The following is a 20,375-nucleotide window of genomic DNA, read 5'->3' as shown; positions in this document are numbered from 1 at the left end:
ATAACCCCATGCAGTACTTTCAATTAAGCTTCTCGAATGCTCCGCTAATGAGGTTGAAGGAGACAGTTACGTGTAAAATACTAATTGATGCATCACTATCATCTTCACTGTGGGTTCATAATTAATTTATTTGTTCACAGAGCAAGGGAAGGGAGAACATCCTTCCAAGCGTCCTCGGTACTTTCTTGTTGAACCTAATATGCTAAACGTAATAAGACAGTTATTGCATGTTAAGTAAATATTCGCCAGGAGTGAAAGTACTTATTTGGGATTAACTGTTATGAAGGAGATGGAGGTCCGTGGCACACCAGGTGTGTGAGCACGCGGTGTATTTGTTTAATGCAAGTTTTATTACATCGAAATGAAATCTCTGTTTAGTTACCTTCCTTCCTAGAGAAGCCGTGGAGATAAGCATCGCTCAGTTAAACACGGACCTCCCCCATCGTGCCAGGATAATACTGGGGATTAGTGGAGAGGGGTCTGTTTTTCTGACTCCCCACTAAGCAACCTACCAAGGGCACCAGACTGCTCTGAACTCTTAAATGGCGTCAGAAGGAAAGGGAAATCCTTCCATCTGTGCCCTGGTTCCTTTTTCTGAACCTGGTGAGGGCCCTTCCCACCCACCCTGTGCCTTAGAATTCCAGGCAAGAGTTCCCCCCGCCAAGAATCCGATTTCTTCTGTTCTTCCCGCGAACTCTGGCCACCCACTCTTTCTAGAAGGCGGCTGTGACTAAAGCAACCAGTCTGTAAATGTGCTTGTTGTAACTTATCTCAGGCTCCAGGGAAGCCAATCCCTGCGGTGGGGGGGAATTGATCTGCACTTCAGTGAGAGAGAGCACCACATCCCCTCTCCCCTCCAGCCCTCCTGGTGATGGGAGACCTGCCTTCCAACCCTGGGGCTGGCTCAGCGCCCCGCCCACCAGTTTAGTGCGCTCAGCCCTTGATGAAGTGGGAATCCAGGGTCGACTGCCATCCTAATGAACTCATTCACCTCCCAGCCCTTTGCCCTCACCCCTGGCCACAAGACTCCCCTCCTATATTTAGCAGGAAGCTCCTGTTTTAGGTACCTACTATCTTGCCAGATTATCTGTTACCTTTTTTTAAACTCACCGCAGGAAACAAACCACAATTGAATCAGCTTTGCCAATCAGCCCTCACTCCCTCTTTCTGGGAGAGTTGCAGTGTTGGCTTGTGACACAGGAAAGAATGCTAAATGACTGCCCCTAGATCTCTCTGTTGGACGCTAGGTTCATTCCAATATTCCAATATTGGGTAGCTACCCAGTGCTAGGCACTGCACTAGACACTGGGGACGACAGGCTTGCTCATAGAAATGGACAGCATAGCCTTGCTGTGGTGAGCGGGGCTTTAGAGATGATCTCATCCAACCTCTCACTGCACCAATGAGCAACTGAGGCCCAGAGAGGGCAAGTACTTTACCCAAGGTCACACAACCACAGAAGCAAGCAAGCTGAGTCTTGGGCCAGCACTATTACAAGACAGCGATGAATCATTCACTGTGTCAGGGTGAGCCAGCAGGGGCAGGGATGCCAGCTCTCGCCAAGCCTCTCATGGGAAGCTTTGCTCTCTCCTCAGGATCGTCTGTGAGATGGGCCATGCCGTTGTGGGAACCACCTCTGGGCCCGTGCGCCTGTGCATTGGCGAGTGTAAGCCAGAGTTCATGACCAAATCCCATCAACAGTACACCTTTGTGGTGAGTCCTAGGCCTGGTGCTGGGCTACGTGCTCCCCGCAAGGGCACACTTCTGCTCCAGACTTCGCCCAGCAAAGCCCCACGCTCCCCCTCCCAAGCCGGCATCTCCAGGCTTCTCAAGGATGGAGCAGGAGACCAGAAGTGGGAAAGCCTGTCTTCCCCGGGTGGGCTGAGTGCATGACCAACTAATGCTTTGGAGACTTGGGAGCCGCAGAGAGCCCCAGGTCAGAGTTCTAAATAAGCAAAATCAGGTTTTTCTTAGAAAGTGGATCCTAAACACAGAGTGGGGAGGGGCTGCTTTTGTCCCACCAATGTGATGTCTTAGTCTAATTCCAGCCTAATGAGGGCAGATCACCAGAGGGACCTAATTAAAAAGGTCTATATTTATCCACATGCTTTGTTTTCTGCCAAGGATATTCTACGTGGGAGTTTAGAGGAGTCATTTGAAATCCTGCAGGGATGTGTGTCTGTGTTCAGGACCACAGGAGTGAGCTGTACAAGCAAGTTGCTCTGTGTGCCCGTATGGTTACACGCACATGCACACACTCATACCTGAAAACGCTTCTTCACACTCAGACAGCAGGTGGTAGGACCCCAAAGGCTTTCTTTATTCCTACTGAAGAACTCGCTTCTGGGGCCCCAAAGGCCCTTTTCTGACACTTAACCTACACTGCCAAGTTGGGTTGATGTGCCATTAAACTTGGCATTGAAAAGTATTAACACCAGCAGAGGGGGTCAAACCAGCCTTGCTAAGAGGAATGAAAAATTATTAGACCACCAAATCTTCTTCTTTCTGAAGTATTTTACTGCTTTTAGGTTTTCCTGTCTCTGCCTTATCTGGTATCGGTCTCCTCTCGGATTGGAGGGTACCAGGGCCTATATCTGCTGCTCACCTACCCCATCTCCTATGCAGGACAGACAGGGTCTTGTGTGAGAAGCAAACCCAGAACGACTAGATGGAGAGAGAGCTGTAGAGTGTCAGAGCTGGGAGGGCTTTAAAGATCTTGCAGCTCACCTTCCTCTCTTGGCAGAGGAGCAAGCAAAAGCCCGGAGTGATCCAGAAACTTGCTTCTGACTCCATCACTAGTGAGTGGCAAATGCAGACTAGACTTCATGCGTATGTAGTTGCTCAGTTAAATGTACTTCCACTCCCGCTAGGCAGAAGCCATTCCTTTCTTATTTAGGTTGACTGCCTGATGCATTTAGGCTAATTATGCTTAGCTTTTAAGCTTAAGCATAATTTTACAATTTAGTGAGCTTACTAGAAAATCCCAGTCAATGATGGCCATCCTTCGGATGAAGGTCAGGGAAGCCACGTCTAACATTTATTGGCAGCTCTCTGCACCAGGCACGCTGCCGTGCCCTTCACGTGCTTAGGGAGGGACGGAAGGACATGTGTCTGGCCATTAATGGAGCCTCTTGGTGGCCCAATCCAGGCAGGGATGCTCTATTCAGCTCTATTGATTTTGTGCCAAAAAAATCAGTACACACTCCAGATAGAGAAGCATTTTCAAATTGTTCTCAATTTGTAAACTAATTGATAGATTAGTCAGTGTCATCTCTGCCTTCCCTTCAGTATTATGAGCATGAGACTCCCAGGGGAGTTAATTAATTCCAAAGCTGGGCCCTTCTGCCTTCCCTGGATATGCCCAGAGCCTCTTCTTTGAAAAGGTCTCAACTCTGGGGTAGGCAGAGAGAGTGTGCAGGATCAGAAAGGGCAGAAGGAGCGCCTCCACTCTGAGCTCAGATGCAGTGCCTCCTTCTGCCTCTAAGTCTAGTCTGGGTTTCTCCCTTCGGGCAAAACCTGAGCTGTGATCACTTCTCTGTTTCCTCCCAAAGAACCCTTCTGTGCTGTCACTCAACCCCATCCGAGGGCCGGAGTCTGGAGGCACCATGGTGACCATCACGGGCCATTACCTCGGGGCTGGGAGCAGCGTGGCCGTTTACCTGGGCAACCAGACCTGCGAGTTCTATGGGTGAGAAGGGCTCGAAGGAGCGCTAGGAGGCTGTACATGTGAGGCCTGGGCCCTCGTGTTCCTGTGCATGTTCACATATATGCTGCCCCATCACCTCCATGTTATGTGTCCCATTCCGGGCCCGAATACCATTCCAGTCACTGTGAGAAATACATACCACTAGTCAATTTGTATCATGAGTATCGTAGGGTCTAAATACTTGTAAAAGTGATCAGTAGTGAGAACCATGAGAACTGCTGATGAGGAAGACTCCCAGGGGTTCTCAGTCACTGTCAGCATCCAGCATTCATTGTGTCCCCACCATGGTGACACAAGACCCCGGAGTGATCCAGAAACTTGTTTCTGAGCCCATCACTAGTGAGTGGCAAATGCGGACCAGAGAAACATGGAGATTGCATGGCCTCAGTCCTCCACAAGCACACAGCCTTATCCTCAGAGCATCTCTCATGCATGAAAGTACGAACACATCTACTATTTGTCACATGTTCCGATGAAGCCCTGGAGAAGGAGAGCATCCAGAGAGAATTCTGAAAGGTCCAAGGATGAGAACTTGACTTGCTCAGTACTATCTGATCATCTCCTCCTCGGACCATAAGCTCCCAGAAGGCAAGGACTGTATGTTCACTTCCCTGCATAGCAGGTGTTCACTTTATTAACTGACTGACCAGACTTGAGGCACTGGCTAAACCGTCATTCTAGAAAGATCCAGAAAACAGGAGTTCCCCCAAAGCCCCTGGAGCCCTGCCCCTGCCCCGCATTCTCTAATCCTCTTCTCCAATTGGCTCCCTCCCTAATCCACCCGGAGTTGGAGCTCAGGTAGAAAGAGGCACTGAAACTGCTAAGGGACGTTCCACAGTCTAGAGAATAAAAGGACAAGAACATTCCTGGGCTGAACCCTCAGACTGGGAAAACGCCTTCTCAGGCCGGAGGGCACCCCTCTTGCCCACACCTTCCCTCACAGCCCTCCCGCTGTCTCCCTGTAGGCGGTCGATGAATGAGATCGTGTGTGTCTCACCCCCGTCATCCAACGGGCTGGGGCCTGTCCCCGTTTCCGTGAGTGTCGACCGAGCCCGCGTGGACAACAACCTGCAGTTCGAGTACATAGATGACCCCCGGGTACAGCGCATAGAGCCCGAGTGGAGCATTGCCAGGTGAGGGGGGCGGGCAGGTACGCGCCCCGCTGCCACGCCCAAGTGCACCTCGACGCAAATCCCAGGGCGAGAAGAGGCAGCAGCTTGAGAGGGTTTCTATCTAACCCAGCCTCTGCTTGTTCCCAGTGGCCACACACCCCTGACCATCACAGGCTTCAACCTGGACGTCATTCAGGAGCCAAGGATCCGAGTCAAGTTTAATGGCAAAGAATCTGTCAATGTGAGTAACCATGGGTCCACCTGGTCCCCAGGAAACATAGTAGTGTCTGTGTTTTGAGATGTGATGAGGTCTGTGTCCGGCACTGCCAGAGAAAAGTGTTAGCTCAGGACACTGAGTCCGGAATGGTGGCCCCAAACACCTGAGCCTTACAATGATTTTTATAATTTCAGTTTAATCATTTCTTGTCAGAAGACAACATAATGAGTGTATAAACGTACTGGCCTCTGAGCTTAAGATATGGTGCAAAGGGCTCCTGTTTGATGCCGTGTTTACCTTGAGGTCTGATAAGAGGCAATGTGAGAAGATGAAGAAATTCTGGCTGAGGATTCAGACATTTCCAAATCGGAGGCAGGACACTGCCATCTATTAGCTGTACAACCACAATCGTTTCATTTAACCTCTCTGATCCTCCATTCCCCGGCTGTAAATGGTGGTGATAAGACTCGCCTCGTGGATCTGTAACTTGTAGCCGTTGGCTGGCCCTAGGTGGGCACCTGATAAATGTTAGTCAATGTGTGCAGATAATTCCATCCCCGTTGCTAAGATGATCAAGTTGAACATTTTACTTGACTCCTCTGTGCAGAGCCATGTAATTTAGTTTTTTTTCCACTATGGATTTTTGTGATGTTAAAAAAAAGTTCTGTAGGGTAAGAGCAGAATGTCTGCTGTGTTGTTATAAATTTTTTGGTTTGTTCTACTAGCTCCATCTCACTCTTTTCAGCCAACATTTTCTGAAACATGATTGTATTCATAATTATAGTCCAAGAGATGCTATTATGGCCATGATTTTTCATATGAATTACTATTATTACTGCTTAGACCTTATGGGGATGGAGCAGGCTGAGATGGAGATGGGGAAGATGGTGCTGCCTCTGCCCTCTTATTTCTGACACCTTCCCAGCATGCTTCAGGCTCCCCCAGGAAATGATAGGCTGCTGAAAGGCTAGATCTGGAGATGTCTCAGGGATCATCTGGTCCAACCTTCTCATTGTATAGCTTAGAAAACTAAGGCTAGAAAGGATTAATGACTTGCCCCCAGTTATGAAGGTGGCTGGTGGCAGAGCCAAGCTAGAAGCCAAACGTCTGGAGTCTTCATCACCAGACCACGTGAGATGCTGGCGGGCTTGACATTCCATCGTGCCAGGGATGTGGGGACACCTGGATCACACCTTCAGTGCCCACCATCATCACAGTTCTTTGGACTAGAAGAACATGTGCCTCCTTATCCCAAATGTAGACTTTGATCCATGCATAAAAGAGCCTAAATCCCCCTCCACTCCCAGACTGAAGCTCAGTGCTCCCAGCAGCTCAGGTTCCCACCACCTCCATCCGTGCTTCAAGGAGTTAAGAAGCAGCTCCTCTCTCTAGAGAGTCGGGGGCCCTCAGCTCCCCTAGTGACCTGCCTGGAGTCTGCAGGCTGGCAGCCTGGGTGTGCAGATTTCCATCAAGTCCGGTTTGTAAACTCTGCCCCATGCCTTCTCTTTCAGGAATGGTGGGAAGGAACCCTGTTGCCCCCGCAGCCCTGCAGCTTAGGGCCCCACCTCATCCTCAGCCCCCTGCCCCAGGGCTACCCGCTGCCTTTGGGTTTGGAAGTAGCCCCAGTGAGAAGGGCCAAAGTGAAAGCCGCAAAACCCAAAGGAATGTTTGGCAGACAAAGTGCCGATGCAGCTCGAGGCAGGGAGCAAACAGAGGCTGCTTGTCTGGGGGCGATTTGCTCATTCCCAGAGGAGCCCCGTCCAGGGGCGCTGGAGTGAGCAGGGAGGAAGATGGAGCGGGCGGGGAAGAGGCGCTCAGCCTGGGAGTCTGCCCTGTGGAGCTCAAGTTGGGACTCCCTGGCTCAGCTCTACCAGTCTGACCACACCCCCGTTTTCCTTATGCCTAAGTGTCCCCAGATGGAATGTGAAAGGGACATTAGGTTCGTAAGGGGCTGCTGAAGGGGGAGCTGAAAAGGATGGGGATGGGTTCTGACCTCTGACACTGCATGAACCCCTCAGTGAGCTGTTTGGTTTAAACTCTTGAACTCCCTCTGAAAAGGGAGAGTTAAGACTTGGAGCTCCAACATAATCTCTACGCAGATGTCAGCTTTTTTTTGCAATTTCACACGCGGTCTTGTTTTCCAATCCTGAAGCCCAAGCATGTGTGTGTTGGCCAGACGCACAACATCTGTGGACCCGCCAGGACAGCATGTACTTGAGCAGGGTTCTCACAGATGCCCTTGGCTGTTGTTGGGACACGGTGGTTCCCAAATCCAAAGCTGAGCTGGGCAGAGTGAGACAGGAGGAGAGGGGCAGGCATCCAGGCTTTCTTCCCAGACCATACACGGGTCCTGGACAGGTTTCTGCAGCCTGGCTGCTGCCCCAGGCAGCCCCAAAACTAAACCACCGGAGGAGAGAATGGCACAATGTGTACCAAGCAGGGCCAGCTCAGCTAGGATTTCCGTTACGAGACCAGGGTCCACCAAGGAAGAAAAGACATCATGAACTCAGTGTCAATACCAAGGTTATAACCCCAGGTAGAGTTAGGGGGCACTTGGCTGGAGAAGAGGGAGGTCCTGACTAGGACATTTAAGGAGGAGCAGGACCCTTTTCATCCATCACTGTATTCAATAAACATTAACTGAACACCTACTATGTGCTGGCAAAGTGCTCATCGTGCACAACTCCCTTCTTCCTATCACACACACACACACACACACACACACACACACACACAGAGGACACTGCTTCTGTCCCTTTTGCTCAGACATCCATGCTCACTCACACCCAGGCCTTTGCTGCTGTTTCCTCGGCCTGGGACTTGATTCCCTACCATCCCCCTCATCTAGGTTAAGCCCCGCACATTCTTCAGATTAAACTTCATCTATCTCTTCCAAGGGAAGGCTCCCACGAGTCCCCCTCCCCCTGCTTCAGGCCACGCAGGCTCACACACACACTCGTGCACACTCACAGACACCCTCACCGCCCCTGGCTCTTTTCCCCTCAGGTGCTCCTCACCCCCACCCGTGCGTTTCCCAGCGCCGGTGCCCCTACTGTGCTCCCGGCCCCCTGCCCGGACTGCATGGTCATGCCTGCTGAATCATTTGTCTCTCCCCTAGACTGGAGCTCTTTCACTGATGGCCCCATTCCTAGCACAGCGCCTGGCACAGAGTAGATGCTCACTCAGTGTTGGTGAATGAATGAAGTTCAAATGCACCCCCTTCCAACAACAACAACAATAATGAAAACAAATTTCACAGCCCTTTTCCTCGAGGGCTCATATCTAACGGAGACAGCAAGTGGCCCAGTGGGGACCGGCCAAAGCAGGCGGAGGGCGGGGAGGGCAGCAGCGTGACCCCGGGCATCACCTGCTCAGGGTTTGATTGCAGCGCTCTGGGCCTCTTAGGTGTGTAAAGTTGTCAACACCACCACCCTGACCTGCCTGGCACCCTCGCTGACCACGGACTACCGGCCCGGCCTGGACACCGTGGAACGGCCGGATGAGTTTGGATTCGTCTTCAACAACGTCCAGTCCTTGCTGATTTACAACGACACTAAGTTCATCTACTACCCCAACCCAACCTTTGAACTGCTCAGCCCCACCGGAGTCTTGGATCAAAAGCCGGGATCCCCCATCATTCTAAAGGTAGGAGCACAGGACAGAGTGCGTCCCACGCAGGGGGCTGGCGAGAGCACCCCTCTCCCAGCCTGGTCTCTCCTGCCTTCAACTCACGTGGACTCAAGTCGCTGTCACCTCCCTGTGAAGGGGGCTTGGTTATAGATATTGACCCATTGAGCGACATATCTTGGGGTTCTCAAGAAACACTGTAGAGTATTTCCATGTGTTCTTGTGAGCTTTGGGACCCAAAAGTCCAGCAGTGGTTTGTGTCCTTCATTGACCCATCCGTAGCCACAGTAAATTGTACTCAAATGTCAAGTGGTCGTGGTCCCCGGGTACCGTCTGTCCAAGTGTGTGTTACTCCGCTATCGCTCATATCCCCTGTGTCCTCCCCCAAACTGTCGCTTGTTTGCTGTTTTATATCCCCTTCCTCTCTTTCCCACTCGTTCCCTCCCTTTTATTCTCTCCTCCTTTATGTTTTCTCTTTTTCCCTCTAAATTGTGGCTGTCAGAAGTCCTCTCCGAACACCTACCGTGGAGTCATGCCTCGGGTTTCGCGTTGCCGCCCTTACGCCATCTCTTTAATGTCTCTTTAAATAGGCAGTTAATTTCTCTGTCCATGTGTCAATTAGCTCTATTAAGATTGCTGTTATCTACAGGGCAAAAACCTCTGCCCTCCTGCCTCTGGAGGTGCCAAACTCAACTACACGGTGCTGATTGGAGAGACCCCGTGTGCCGTCACGGTGTCCGAGACACAGCTCCTGTGCGAGCCTCCTAACCTCACCGGGCAGCACAAGGTCATGGTGAGTGAACCCTCTTCTCATTACTTCCCTCCCTCCTCACCACACCTGTGTGATCTGTCATAAAGAAAGGCTCTTCCACCTCCTCCACATCTCCCCCTCCCGTCCTGTAGTAAAATGGGTAGAAGTTAAGATCTCCAGGCAAGAAAGGCGGGTAGTAAGCAGGAAGTTGTATTGAATCCAAGCTGCACTGTGCGGTTGTAGCCTCTCGCGTCCGTTCTGAAACGATCAGGATGGGACGGCACGCCGGGGCTCTCCAGTGTGTGTGTGTGCCGTGCGCAGGTCCACGTGGGCGGGATGGTGTTCTCGCCCGGCTCGGTGAGTGTCATCTCAGACAGCTTGCTGACCCTGCCCGCCATCGTCAGCATCGCGGCGGGCGGCAGCCTCCTGCTCATCATCGTCATCATCGTCCTCATCGCCTACAAGCGCAAGTCTCGCGAGAACGACCTCACCCTCAAGAGGCTCCAAATGCAGATGGACAACCTGGAGTCCCGGGTGGCTCTAGAGTGTAAGGAAGGTAAGCGGGGGCACGCCCTGGCTTCCAGGCACCCCCTTCCTCACCAGCCGTATTACCCACCTCCCTAAACAGGTCTCACCTTTACTCCATCTCTTCCACCCCAAGCACTTATGCTCCACTTTCACTTCTGTTTTCCTGGAAGCTTCCTTTGCACTCAGGGCCAGAGAAGTCCTAATAAGAATCCCCAGGCTTGATCCCATTATTCTGTACCCCTGTGCCCTAACTCATCCCACAATCTGGCTGCCTCTTCTCCCTCTCGGGGCCTCAGACTCCCCACAGTCCGAGCCTCCCTGGCCCTGTTGCCTCAGATTCTAGATCCCCATGTGGGAGTGTTGGCTTCTGTCGCCTGGCTGCCTTCGAAGCAGCAGGAAGGGCAGGAGAACACCTCCCCTCCTCCAACTGCCCCCACCCCCCGCCAGGGTGTGTTCCCCCAGCACTGCAGGCTGAGGCTCTGAAGGCCACTTGCTGGCATCTGGGGCTGTGGGCATGAGAGGGAGTGAAATTGTTTCCTTCCATCTCCCAAGCAACCACAGCTGCCAGGTGACCAGTGTACCTGGTGTCCCCTCGGGCTGAGGACCCGAAAGACTCTCTGAGTAAACATCTCAATTAGGAATCCAAACATTGCTCCTTTTTGCTGCAAACCTCGAGATCAGAACAAGCCCTCTGCTGGACGAAAGGAAGAGCCAGGCTGGGGAAAAGTGGGCAACGGCCCCTCCCTGTGCCAGGGCTGGGGACAAGCTGGGAAGGCATCAGGAGTGGGAGTGCCTGCCACTAAGGGGAGGCCCTGCTGGCCCAGGGTCTGGAGGTCAGGTCTCCTCTTGCCTTTCCCCTCCCCTGCCTGGGTTCCCCTCTGAGCCTCCCTGGCTCCACTGCACTTTCACAGCTTTTGCTGAGCTCCAGACAGACATCAATGAGCTGACCAGTGACCTGGACCGTTCAGGAATCCCCTACCTTGACTATCGGACCTATGCCATGCGAGTCCTATTCCCTGGCATCGAGGACCATCCCGTCCTGCGTGAGCTGGAGGTAACGCCTGCCTCTTTTTGCCCAGCTGCCCCGGGGAGACTCAGGGCCTGGGTTTCCTAGTAAATGCCAGTGGGGCCCAGCAGCTCGGAGGAAGGTCAAGAGTGAGGAGGAGAAACAGCTTGTAACAACCTCACTGCAACAGGGATATTTCTGACCAGGAAGACCACAGCCAAGGCGGGGGTAGGGGGTGCACCTAGACTCCTTGAGATGATTCCAGGGGAAAGCTGATTGTTTGTCATTTTTTAATTAATGATTGAATTAATTAACTAAGATTCTGCTCCATTTCCAAATGGATTTAATGTGGCTTAAGGAAAGACGTATGATTATGTGAGGTTTGTTTGTTCATTTCCCAGTTTGTTTTACTAAAGATAATAAATCAAGGCAGAGGAGATTAAGAAGAGACTTGTAAACCAAGCTAGTCTGATGGGGTATCTTCTATTGTGCTATGTCCTTGGGAAAATCAGATGGATGGCCCGCATCCTCTCTGAGAACTCTACCTGGAGCCCAAAACTCTCTACCGAATGGGAGGTCAGAGCAGGCTGCAGACCTCAGAGACCAGCCATTGCTACATCGCCGTGGGTGGGGGAGATGGGGTGGGGCAGTTACAGGTGTCCTCTAGCTGGTATCGCCACCAGCCAAGACCCTCAGGGAGAGCTGGAGGCCTGTCCTCTGAGGCTGCACCCATCACCCCTACCCTAGGTGCAGGGCAACGGGCAGCAGCACGTGGAGAAGGCCCTGAAGCTCTTCGCCCAGCTCATCAACAACAAGGTGTTCCTGCTGACCTTCATCCGCACGCTGGAGCTGCAGCGCAGCTTCTCCATGCGCGACCGCGGCAACGTGGCCTCACTCATCATGACCGGCCTGCAGGGCCGCCTGGAGTACGCCACCGACGTCCTCAAGCAGCTGCTCTCCGACCTCATCGACAAGAACCTGGAGAACAAGAACCACCCCAAGCTGCTTCTCCGGAGGTCTGACCTGCGCCGGGGGTGGGGTGGGCAGGCGGCTGGCATCTGCACAGGAACACAGAGCCAGTTAGAGCGGGTCCCCTGAGTAGCGTGAGAGAGCATCCCTTGCCAGGGAGGCCTGTATCCCCGCACTTCACACAGTCTGATCTTCCTTCAGCCCGGGCGGCCATGCAGTGCCTGTAGGTGCTGAGCGCGGTGCAGGAGTACAGCCCTCGGCACCTAATTCAGCTGGAACCCCAGCTCTGCCACCGGCTGATCGTGTGATCTTGGGTCAGTGATGTGGCCTCTCTGCTGTTTAGTTTTCTCGTGAACAAGAATGACACCAGGAACACCTGTCTCACAGTCTAGAGCTGCGTTTAGAGCTGTGCTGTCCAACACGGTAGCGCCTCTGGCTATTCATTGAATGAAATAAAGTGTAAAATTCATTTCCTCCGTCGCACGAGACACTCCACGTGCTCAGTTGCCTCATGGTGGCCACCATATTGGAAGCACAGGTAGAAACCATTGCACCATCGTGGGGGTTCCGTTGGACAGCGCCAGGCTAGAGATATGGTACAGCCTCTCCCTTCAGCACCCAGCTTCCTGGATCTGAATCACCAGTATCTACCACATGCCCCCTCCCCAGTTGCCACTGTCCTGGCAGGGAAGAGGGTCAGAGACCTTGGCATCCAACCCCCCAGACCTCCCTCTCCGGAGGCCTCGGGGAGTGGAACCCACAACCTCCATTCCATTGCCTTCTCCATAGCCTCCTCCCGGCAAGGTCTCAGGCTTCCAGACCCCATGTGGGGTGAGATGGGAGGAAGAATGGCTTTGTTTTATGAGTACTGAGCCCCAATTCTGCCAATCTGAGCATTAGAAACTCTCATTAAGAGCTGTTGTATTTAAATTAGAGCTAATCGCAGGCACAATGCAGGGAGAGGGTGCTGGGAGGGGCCAGGGGAGAAAGCTACAATTTCTTCTGCCTTTGTCACTCTCTCCCAAACCTGGACTGTGGAGCACCCCTGGCAAGTACCTGGAATTTACTGCAACCAGAGGGTATAATTTGCACCACGTGCAGGGAGTTAAAATACCCCTCCAGCATTCCCATCCCTGAGGGTCTGTCACAGCCGCTTTGTTCCTTTCCAAGTCCCTAGATCTGCAGCCTGGGATGGCGCGCGGTGGAGGGGTGCTGGGGGAAGGGACGGTGCTTTCAGAAGTGTATCCCCTAGCAGCCAAACACTTCTACACACCACTCTGCACCTGAGGGACTGGGATACGCAACCCCACAGGACAGCAATGGTGACTGGCTATCACGTATCAGGGGCTATTCTTAGCACTTGGCGTATATTAACTCATTCAACCCTGACAACTACCCTGTGAGGTAGATGATGATGGTGATGATTGTTACTATTATCCCCATTTAGAGATGGAGCAACTGAACCCAGAGAGGGGAAATGACTCACTCAGGATCACACAGCCAGTATGCAGCAGAGCCAGGATTTGAACCCAGGCAGTCTGACTCTGAGTATTTGGAGGGCAGGTACCAGGGACCTTCTGGATATGCAACATAAAGTATTCAGACATGTTCAGACATGCAGGAAATCCCAGAGGGACAGAGAAACGCTATTTATCAGCCTGAAGCCAGCAGAGTAGGGAGAACCCGTCCTTTATAGTTCTGGGGGATGGGGTACTTGGCACCTGTAACTGCAGGCCTGTAGTACCACTCCATTGTCACAGGAAATTGAGGCCCAGAAAGAATACTCCTCTGGTCCAAGGTCTCACTTCAGGTGACTGATAAGAGTTGGGCCAGGACACAGTGTCCTGGCTCCCAACCCTGTGTGTTCTTTCCTGCCCTCGTTCTCTTGGGCCATGGCCCATGCCACAAGCTAGTCACTGCCTCTGAGATTCCTCCATAAAGGACTGCCCCTCATCCCTCTGCCCCTCCCCAGGACAGAGTCTGTCGCTGAGAAGATGCTGACCAATTGGTTTGCCTTCCTCCTGCATAAGTTTCTGAAGGTGAGAATTGGAGTGAGATGGGGGCCGGGAGCTGAGAGCCAGTTGCGGGGCAGGCCGTCAGGGCTGCATGGGGACCCCCTCAGGAAAAGGACCTACCTGGCCAGCTGCTCCAAAGCCAAGCGGGCCTGGGAGCAGGGTCAGGAGAGGGCGAGAAGCAGGCTGGTGCCCCCCCGCCCACGCCCTGCCTGTGCCCGCAGGAGTGCGCCGGGGAGCCACTCTTCATGCTGTACTGCGCCATCAAGCAGCAGATGGAGAAGGGCCCCATCGATGCCATCACGGGCGAGGCCCGCTACTCCCTGAGCGAGGACAAGCTCATCCGGCAGCAGATCGAGTACAAGACGCTGGTGAGGGGCCGGAAGCCCGGGGGCAGCACCAGTCTCCTGCCTCTGATCCGCGCTCTGTCCTCTGACCCCAAAGCCAGTCTGAGGGCTCCCTCTCTGTCGCCACTTGTAGATCCTGAACTGCGTCAACCCCGACAACGAGAACAGTCCAGAGATCCCAGTGAAGGTGTTAAACTGTGACACCATCACGCAGGTCAAGGAGAAGATCCTCGACGCCGTCTACAAGAACGTGCCCTACTCCCAGCGGCCGAGGGCTGTGGACATGGACTTGGGTAGGAGGCCTGGCCTTGGAGTGGGAGCGGCCCCTCTAGGAAGGCGTCTGCGCCGCGGGACGGGGTGGGATGGGAAGTCGGGAAGCCCCGCCCACAGACGGCCCCTCCTGGGGGTGGGGCCACGCGAAATCCTCTCCCAGGGCACCGCCTGCTCAGATGTGGCCGCCCCTAGGGAGGCCCGTGCTTCTCGCAGTTGGCTTGACCCCACGGAGCCCTGGACGTCTTAAGCACTGTGGTTGCCCTGATAGACTTGAGGGGGCCGGGGTTACCAGGCCCCTAGAGGAGGCACGACTGGGCGGGCCTGGCTTGTGGCCCCCACCCCTCACACTGCTTCTGCACCACCTTGTCCACCCAGAGTGGCGCCAAGGCCGGATCGCCCGCGTCGTGCTGCAGGACGAGGACATCACCACCAAGATCGAGGGCGACTGGAAGAGGCTCAACACCCTGATGCACTACCAGGTGGGACAGGGCTTTGTGCTGGTGACCTGTGCCCTCCCAGAATGTCCCTCCCCCCAAGGTGTGCTCTCAGGCCCTCAAAGCCCCAAAAGGGTGCTCTTATCTCCCCTCTCCTCCTCCTCCCTGAGTGATGCTCAGTGACAGTGATTCTCAGACCCAGCTGCTAATTAGAATTACTGGGGGATGTCGTCAAAAACAGTCCAGACTCACCCGGAGAAACTGGGGTAAGGCTAGACATCCTTACCCTGTACAGAGTGTAGCTCTACACCTGCAGAAAAATTGCATCTTTCAAGGACAGCTGCATAGGTGTCTGTGTTTTCTCTCCAACTTCCTACTAACACAGCTTTGGCTTACACTTCTCACCTGAGATCTGAGACACATTGCAGACCCCTGCCTCCCATCCGCAAGCCCATGTAGGCTTTCCGGAGTCTGCCCTGTAGCATCTCTCAGAAGCAGGGAATTGGGCCTTACGTTCTGTTACTTACTAGCTGGTATCCTTGGGGAAGTTACTTACGTTCTTATTCTTCTCATCTGTAAAATGGGGTTAATAATAATCCCTGTCCCATAAAGTTGTGTGGAATTGATTGAATATAGTAGGTAGAGCATTTAGCACACTGGCAGACACATTGAACAGTCCAGAAAAAAGTCCCAGAAAAAGAACAAAAGATCCAAGAGGAATCTGTTCCCACCCACCCTCACCTCCCATGTAACCACTCATAGCTGGGGGTCTCTGTAAGATTAAGCACAGGTAGGTTGGTTGGAATTCAGGAAAAATACTAAAATAGAAGCTGAAATGAGAGACACCGAGGGAAATTAAACCACAGTCCCTCGGGCTGCGGGACTCTGTGGTATTGCCTGATTAATAATGCCGCCCTCTGTCCCTGTGTCACGCGGGAAGGGTGCAGAGGGGCTGGCAGGCTGGGTTCTCAAGCACCAAGTTGCTAACAACCAGAACGCTGGGGGTCCTGACTGCCAGCAGGGGCACAGAGGAAGTTAGGGGCACTGAGGAAACCCCTATCGCTCTTCTGTAGGCTCCACCCCCTTACTGGCCTGCATTCCCCTGCTGACACCCTGTCTGGACCCCGACCCTGAATGGAATGAGTGTGGTATAGTGGGAAGAGAAAAGGCTCTGCAAGCTGTATGTAAACCCCTGCTTCCCCACTCACTGGTGATGTCACTGGAGCCCTGAACCTTGGGGTCCTCATCAGTAAATGGAGATATAACCCGGACTTTGGAAGGTAGTTGGAAGGATTAGGACCCACAGGTGAGACACCCAGGATGTAGACCACCTCCACTCCGCAGTAGCTGTAATCATGCTCTGCTGATTCCACCCCCACCCTCTCTTCACACCGTGCTGAATGCATCCTGTAGAATAGTTGTAATGAACCAATTTGAACCGAAGAAGAAAGTGCAAAAGTGAATAGCATTATGCCCCCAAATCGGAAGTATCTCCAGGGCAGGAATAGGGCCTCCCTCCTCTGTCTTTGGTGCCCAAAAGCTTGCTACTGGGCTGTCCGTCCTATGACTCCCAATCAGAAGAATGGAATCTTCTGTTCTTACAGTGCTCATCCTACAAAGCACTTTCAATTCCCTGATGTCATTTATCATTCATGTATTCATTCATTCCTCAAATATTTACTGAGCTTCACTGAGTACAAGGCGCTTCCCGCACGCTAGCCCTGAGTGACAGGGGACGGCAGGGATTATTCTTCCATTTGGGAGACGGTGATGATGATGACGATGATGATCATAACAGTAATAACAGCACTTAACTGCGTGACGCCCAGCACCAGGCGCTGCGCCCAGCCGTTACGCGCCCTAACTCTTTTAATCCTCATGGCAGACCTAGATGTGATTATCATCCCCTCTGACAAGTGAGATAGCTGAGGCACAGAGAGGTTGAGTGACTTCCCCGAAGTCACACAGCTAGTAAGTGGCAGAGGCAAGGTCAGACCCAGCCAGGCATCTTGACCACAAATTTGGTCAAGAGAAAGACTGGGGACTGAGGACAAGAGAGATTTAGCGACAAGAGCTGGAATTCAGTTGAACTGTGGTCATTCCAGTCACCTTGTGAATCTCCCTGGAAGTGACACTAAACCATAAATGATAATGTAATCTGTTCTCCCCGGGAGAATAAACCCCTGCCCCTGCCAGCCTTTCAAGTATCATTTTTAGGCTGTCAGTTGCAAGGAGAGCTCCCGCTCCATTCCAGACCTGGTGCTGGTGGTGCACACGGCCTGCATTCCGGGGAGCTGCCCCAGCTGGAAAGTCACGGTGCATTGGCACATTCCAGACATTGTGAAGAGCACCAGACCCTGCAGCTTTATGCCATCAAGTCAAAACATCGCCCTCTTGTTACCCTCCCTGGAGTCAAAGGTCTCTGGAGCTCCGACAGGAGAAAATCTGGATAGTCTTAATTAGCAAAGAGATTTTTAAAAACTTCCCGGGCTCCCACAGATTTATGGGGAGGGTGAAATTAAACACCACTACTAAAAACTGGCTATCAGGGAATCTCGTTAGCACTAATGTTCATTTATAGTTGGACTTCCCAACATTTAATTCTTTTTTGGTGGGAGAGAGGGACTGACAATTTAAGACCCAGAAAGATGGTTTTACGACTGGTGCAGCTATAAATCAAACTTATAAAGTTCATAAAAATTGTTAAAATAAAAAATGGTTTAATAGGAATGTTTTATGGCCCATAACATTATTATAGCTGTTTTATTCCCTCTGCGTTAGGGGTTTAATTGGATCGCCACAATTCTGGGGATTCTCCGTTTTTATTGGATGGAGGGTAATCTTAAATCAAAATGGCCCCAAATGTCTTCAATATGGCTCCTCATTTATCAGCCCTTTCCCTGCAGTCTGGGTCCTGAGCCCGGCCACCCTCACAGAGGATCGGCAAGATACCATCTTCCTGTCTGACTTCCCAAGAACAGCTGCCCTGTGGGGAAACTCCTCTAGGTGGCCCGGCCATTATAAGGACCTGGGCCAGAGAGAAATCAGAGCCAAGAGGGGAAATGGGCTTCAGACCAGGGTGTCTTGAAATAAAATCCCAGATTAAAAGGCATCATGACTCTGGAGCCTGACAGACCTGGTGACAAATTTCGTCTCTACTGTGTGTTTTGTGGGTGACCTTGAAGAGCTCGCTTAGCCTGTCGATGCTTCACTTTGCTCATCTGTAAAATGGGGATAATTGTATGTAACCCACAGGGTTGAAGACAGGCCAGGCTGCCCCATCTCTAATAGAAACATAACGCAAGCCGTATGTATAACTTGAGGTTTTTCACTAGTCACATTTAAAAGTTAAAAATAAACAGGTGAGAGTAATGTTAACAACGTTTTAACACAACTGATCTAAACTAATTGTTATTTAGTCATGTGATCAATATAGAAACTATCAATGAGATAGTTTGTATACGTTTATGCACACTAAGTCATTGAAACCCAGTGTATACTGTACATTTGCAGCACACCTGAGTTCAGACACTTAGCGTGGATCTCACTCTGGACTAACCACATCGCAACATTGCAACCCGTGGCGAGTTGCTACCATGTTGAACAGCAGGAATTGTTATTTCTAGTATTCCTGAACTCCTTACGCTCTACCCACACCTATTCAATAACCTTCTAGAAGTACCTGACTGCTTAGTTTCCCAAGATACCTACATTCACCCACACTGGACCTTTTGTACCCTTCTCAGGTGTCAGACAGATCAGTGGTGGCTCTGGTCCCCAAACAGACCTCCTCCTACAACATCCCTGCCTCCGCCAGCATCTCCCGGACGTCCATCAGCAGATACGGTGAGGACCCAGAAGGCAGCCTGGGCGGCTTGGAGTAGAATCCTCTGTGACTACCGAGGACTGCTCACTGTCCCTTCCCACAGCTGGAAGCCCACGCTGCTGCCAGCCTCCAGTCAAGGGCCTTTGCTCATTCGTTTCCCTTTCTCCCTAGTCCAGTCATCCCTGGAGCATCCTGTCAACTCAGGGCCGTGGCAGCAGGTGGCACCATGAACCCTCCCTTTGATAGTCCAAGTCTGATACGGGAGTTTCAAGAGCCCAGAACCAAGGAGGCTCCTGGATGGGAGGCTTGCATATCCCAGTCCCAGTTCATGCCTCTAGTCCTGGCTGAGTTATTAACAGTGCTCCCTTTTACTCTCAGGAGTGTCCCAACTTGGGCAATAAACTGGCCATCCTGGCCTTTCCACCCCTGGGAGTGCTCAGGCCGCCAGTGCCCTCTGGGCAATGAGGTCATGGTGCTTCACTCTCTTACTTGTTTTTTTCTGGTCCTGTGTAGGCACTAAGGCTTTGGGCTGTCCAGCTAAAGGACCCCTTGGGACTGAAGCCAGCATCTCTAAAAAGGGCTCGAGCAATTCCATATTCTAAGCCCCAAGTAAGAAGGAACCCATTAACTCCCGAGAAGAACATGACCCCCCACGGCTCCTTAGCGTCCAGATTTTTATCAAAGCCCCAATGAGAATATCCGGTTGGCATTTTAACCTACTGCCCGTTTCTTGCTGGAAGCATCGGGGAATGAGGGACTCCCAGATTCCCAAGGGCCACTCCAGTTCGCAGAATTTCTAAATCCTCTTTTTACAAAAAGATTTCAGGCTGTCCTGGTGCCAACCAAGGATCTCTAAAATAACCCACCAGATATGAAGCCCCAAAGGTCCCCTTCCAAGTGAGACTGGTTTATTCAGTGAGTGCATCTGGCCAGGCCAGCAGGACTCTAGAAGGATTCTACAAGCCAGGATGATGACATTTGTCGCTCACATGCCTCCACCACCCCCTTCTCCTCAGACTCCTCCTTCAGGTACACGGGCAGTCCCGACAGCCTGCGGTCTCGGGCCCCCATGATCACCCCGGACCTAGAGAGTGGGGTCAAGGTGTGGCATCTGGTGAAGAACCACGACCATGGCGACCAGAAGGAGGGGGACCGGGGCAGCAAGATGGTGTCAGAGATCTACCTGACGCGGCTACTGGCCACCAAGGTAATTCCTGCTCTGCCCACCCAGGGAGGGCCCCTTGGAGGGGTATGTCCTGGCCCTTGAACCCCGCCACAGGAAAGACATCATGGAGTCTGTCCTTCAAGGAGACCCTTTAGGACAAGCAGGTCCAGGTCCTAGATCAGACCACTGCTGTGCCTTACCCTTTGGCGAAAATCACAGTGATATCTTTCCCCCTCGTCCACTTCTCAGGACCACCATGGCTCCTCAGAGGACTGGCTTTCTTGCCTCTGGGTCTCATACCCCTTAGGAACACACTGGGATGTTTTAATTGGTTTTAGATGGACAGATATGCCAGCTTCCCCATCATTGCCTTTTCTACCCACTTTCTGGCCACAATGGGAA

At 52.3% G+C, this 20,375-nt stretch overlaps 1 protein-coding gene across 1 annotated transcript in view; it reads left to right on the top strand.

Annotated features, from left to right (window-relative positions):
- Positions 1-20,375, top strand: part of PLXNA2 (plexin A2) — a 202,662-nt gene that overhangs the window by 176,338 nt on the left and 5,949 nt on the right. The window contains exons 14-28 of the mRNA XM_072948477.1: positions 1,596-1,713; positions 3,552-3,688; positions 4,672-4,839; positions 4,966-5,059; positions 8,441-8,680; positions 9,312-9,455; positions 9,735-9,969; positions 10,853-10,995; positions 11,695-11,963; positions 13,889-13,955; positions 14,153-14,299; positions 14,409-14,568; positions 14,924-15,027; positions 18,729-18,828; positions 19,825-20,015. Of these exons, the coding sequence (XP_072804578.1) occupies positions 1,596-1,713; positions 3,552-3,688; positions 4,672-4,839; positions 4,966-5,059; positions 8,441-8,680; positions 9,312-9,455; positions 9,735-9,969; positions 10,853-10,995; positions 11,695-11,963; positions 13,889-13,955; positions 14,153-14,299; positions 14,409-14,568; positions 14,924-15,027; positions 18,729-18,828; positions 19,825-20,015 (2,317 nt within the window). The remainder of the gene's footprint in view (positions 1-1,595; positions 1,714-3,551; positions 3,689-4,671; positions 4,840-4,965; positions 5,060-8,440; positions 8,681-9,311; positions 9,456-9,734; positions 9,970-10,852; positions 10,996-11,694; positions 11,964-13,888; positions 13,956-14,152; positions 14,300-14,408; positions 14,569-14,923; positions 15,028-18,728; positions 18,829-19,824; positions 20,016-20,375) is intronic.

Source organism: Vicugna pacos, chromosome 23 (genome assembly GCF_048564905.1).
Source record: "Vicugna pacos chromosome 23, VicPac4, whole genome shotgun sequence".
Taxonomy (NCBI): Eukaryota; Metazoa; Chordata; class Mammalia; order Artiodactyla; family Camelidae; genus Vicugna; species Vicugna pacos.
This window is presented reverse-complemented; position numbering and strand designations above follow the sequence as displayed.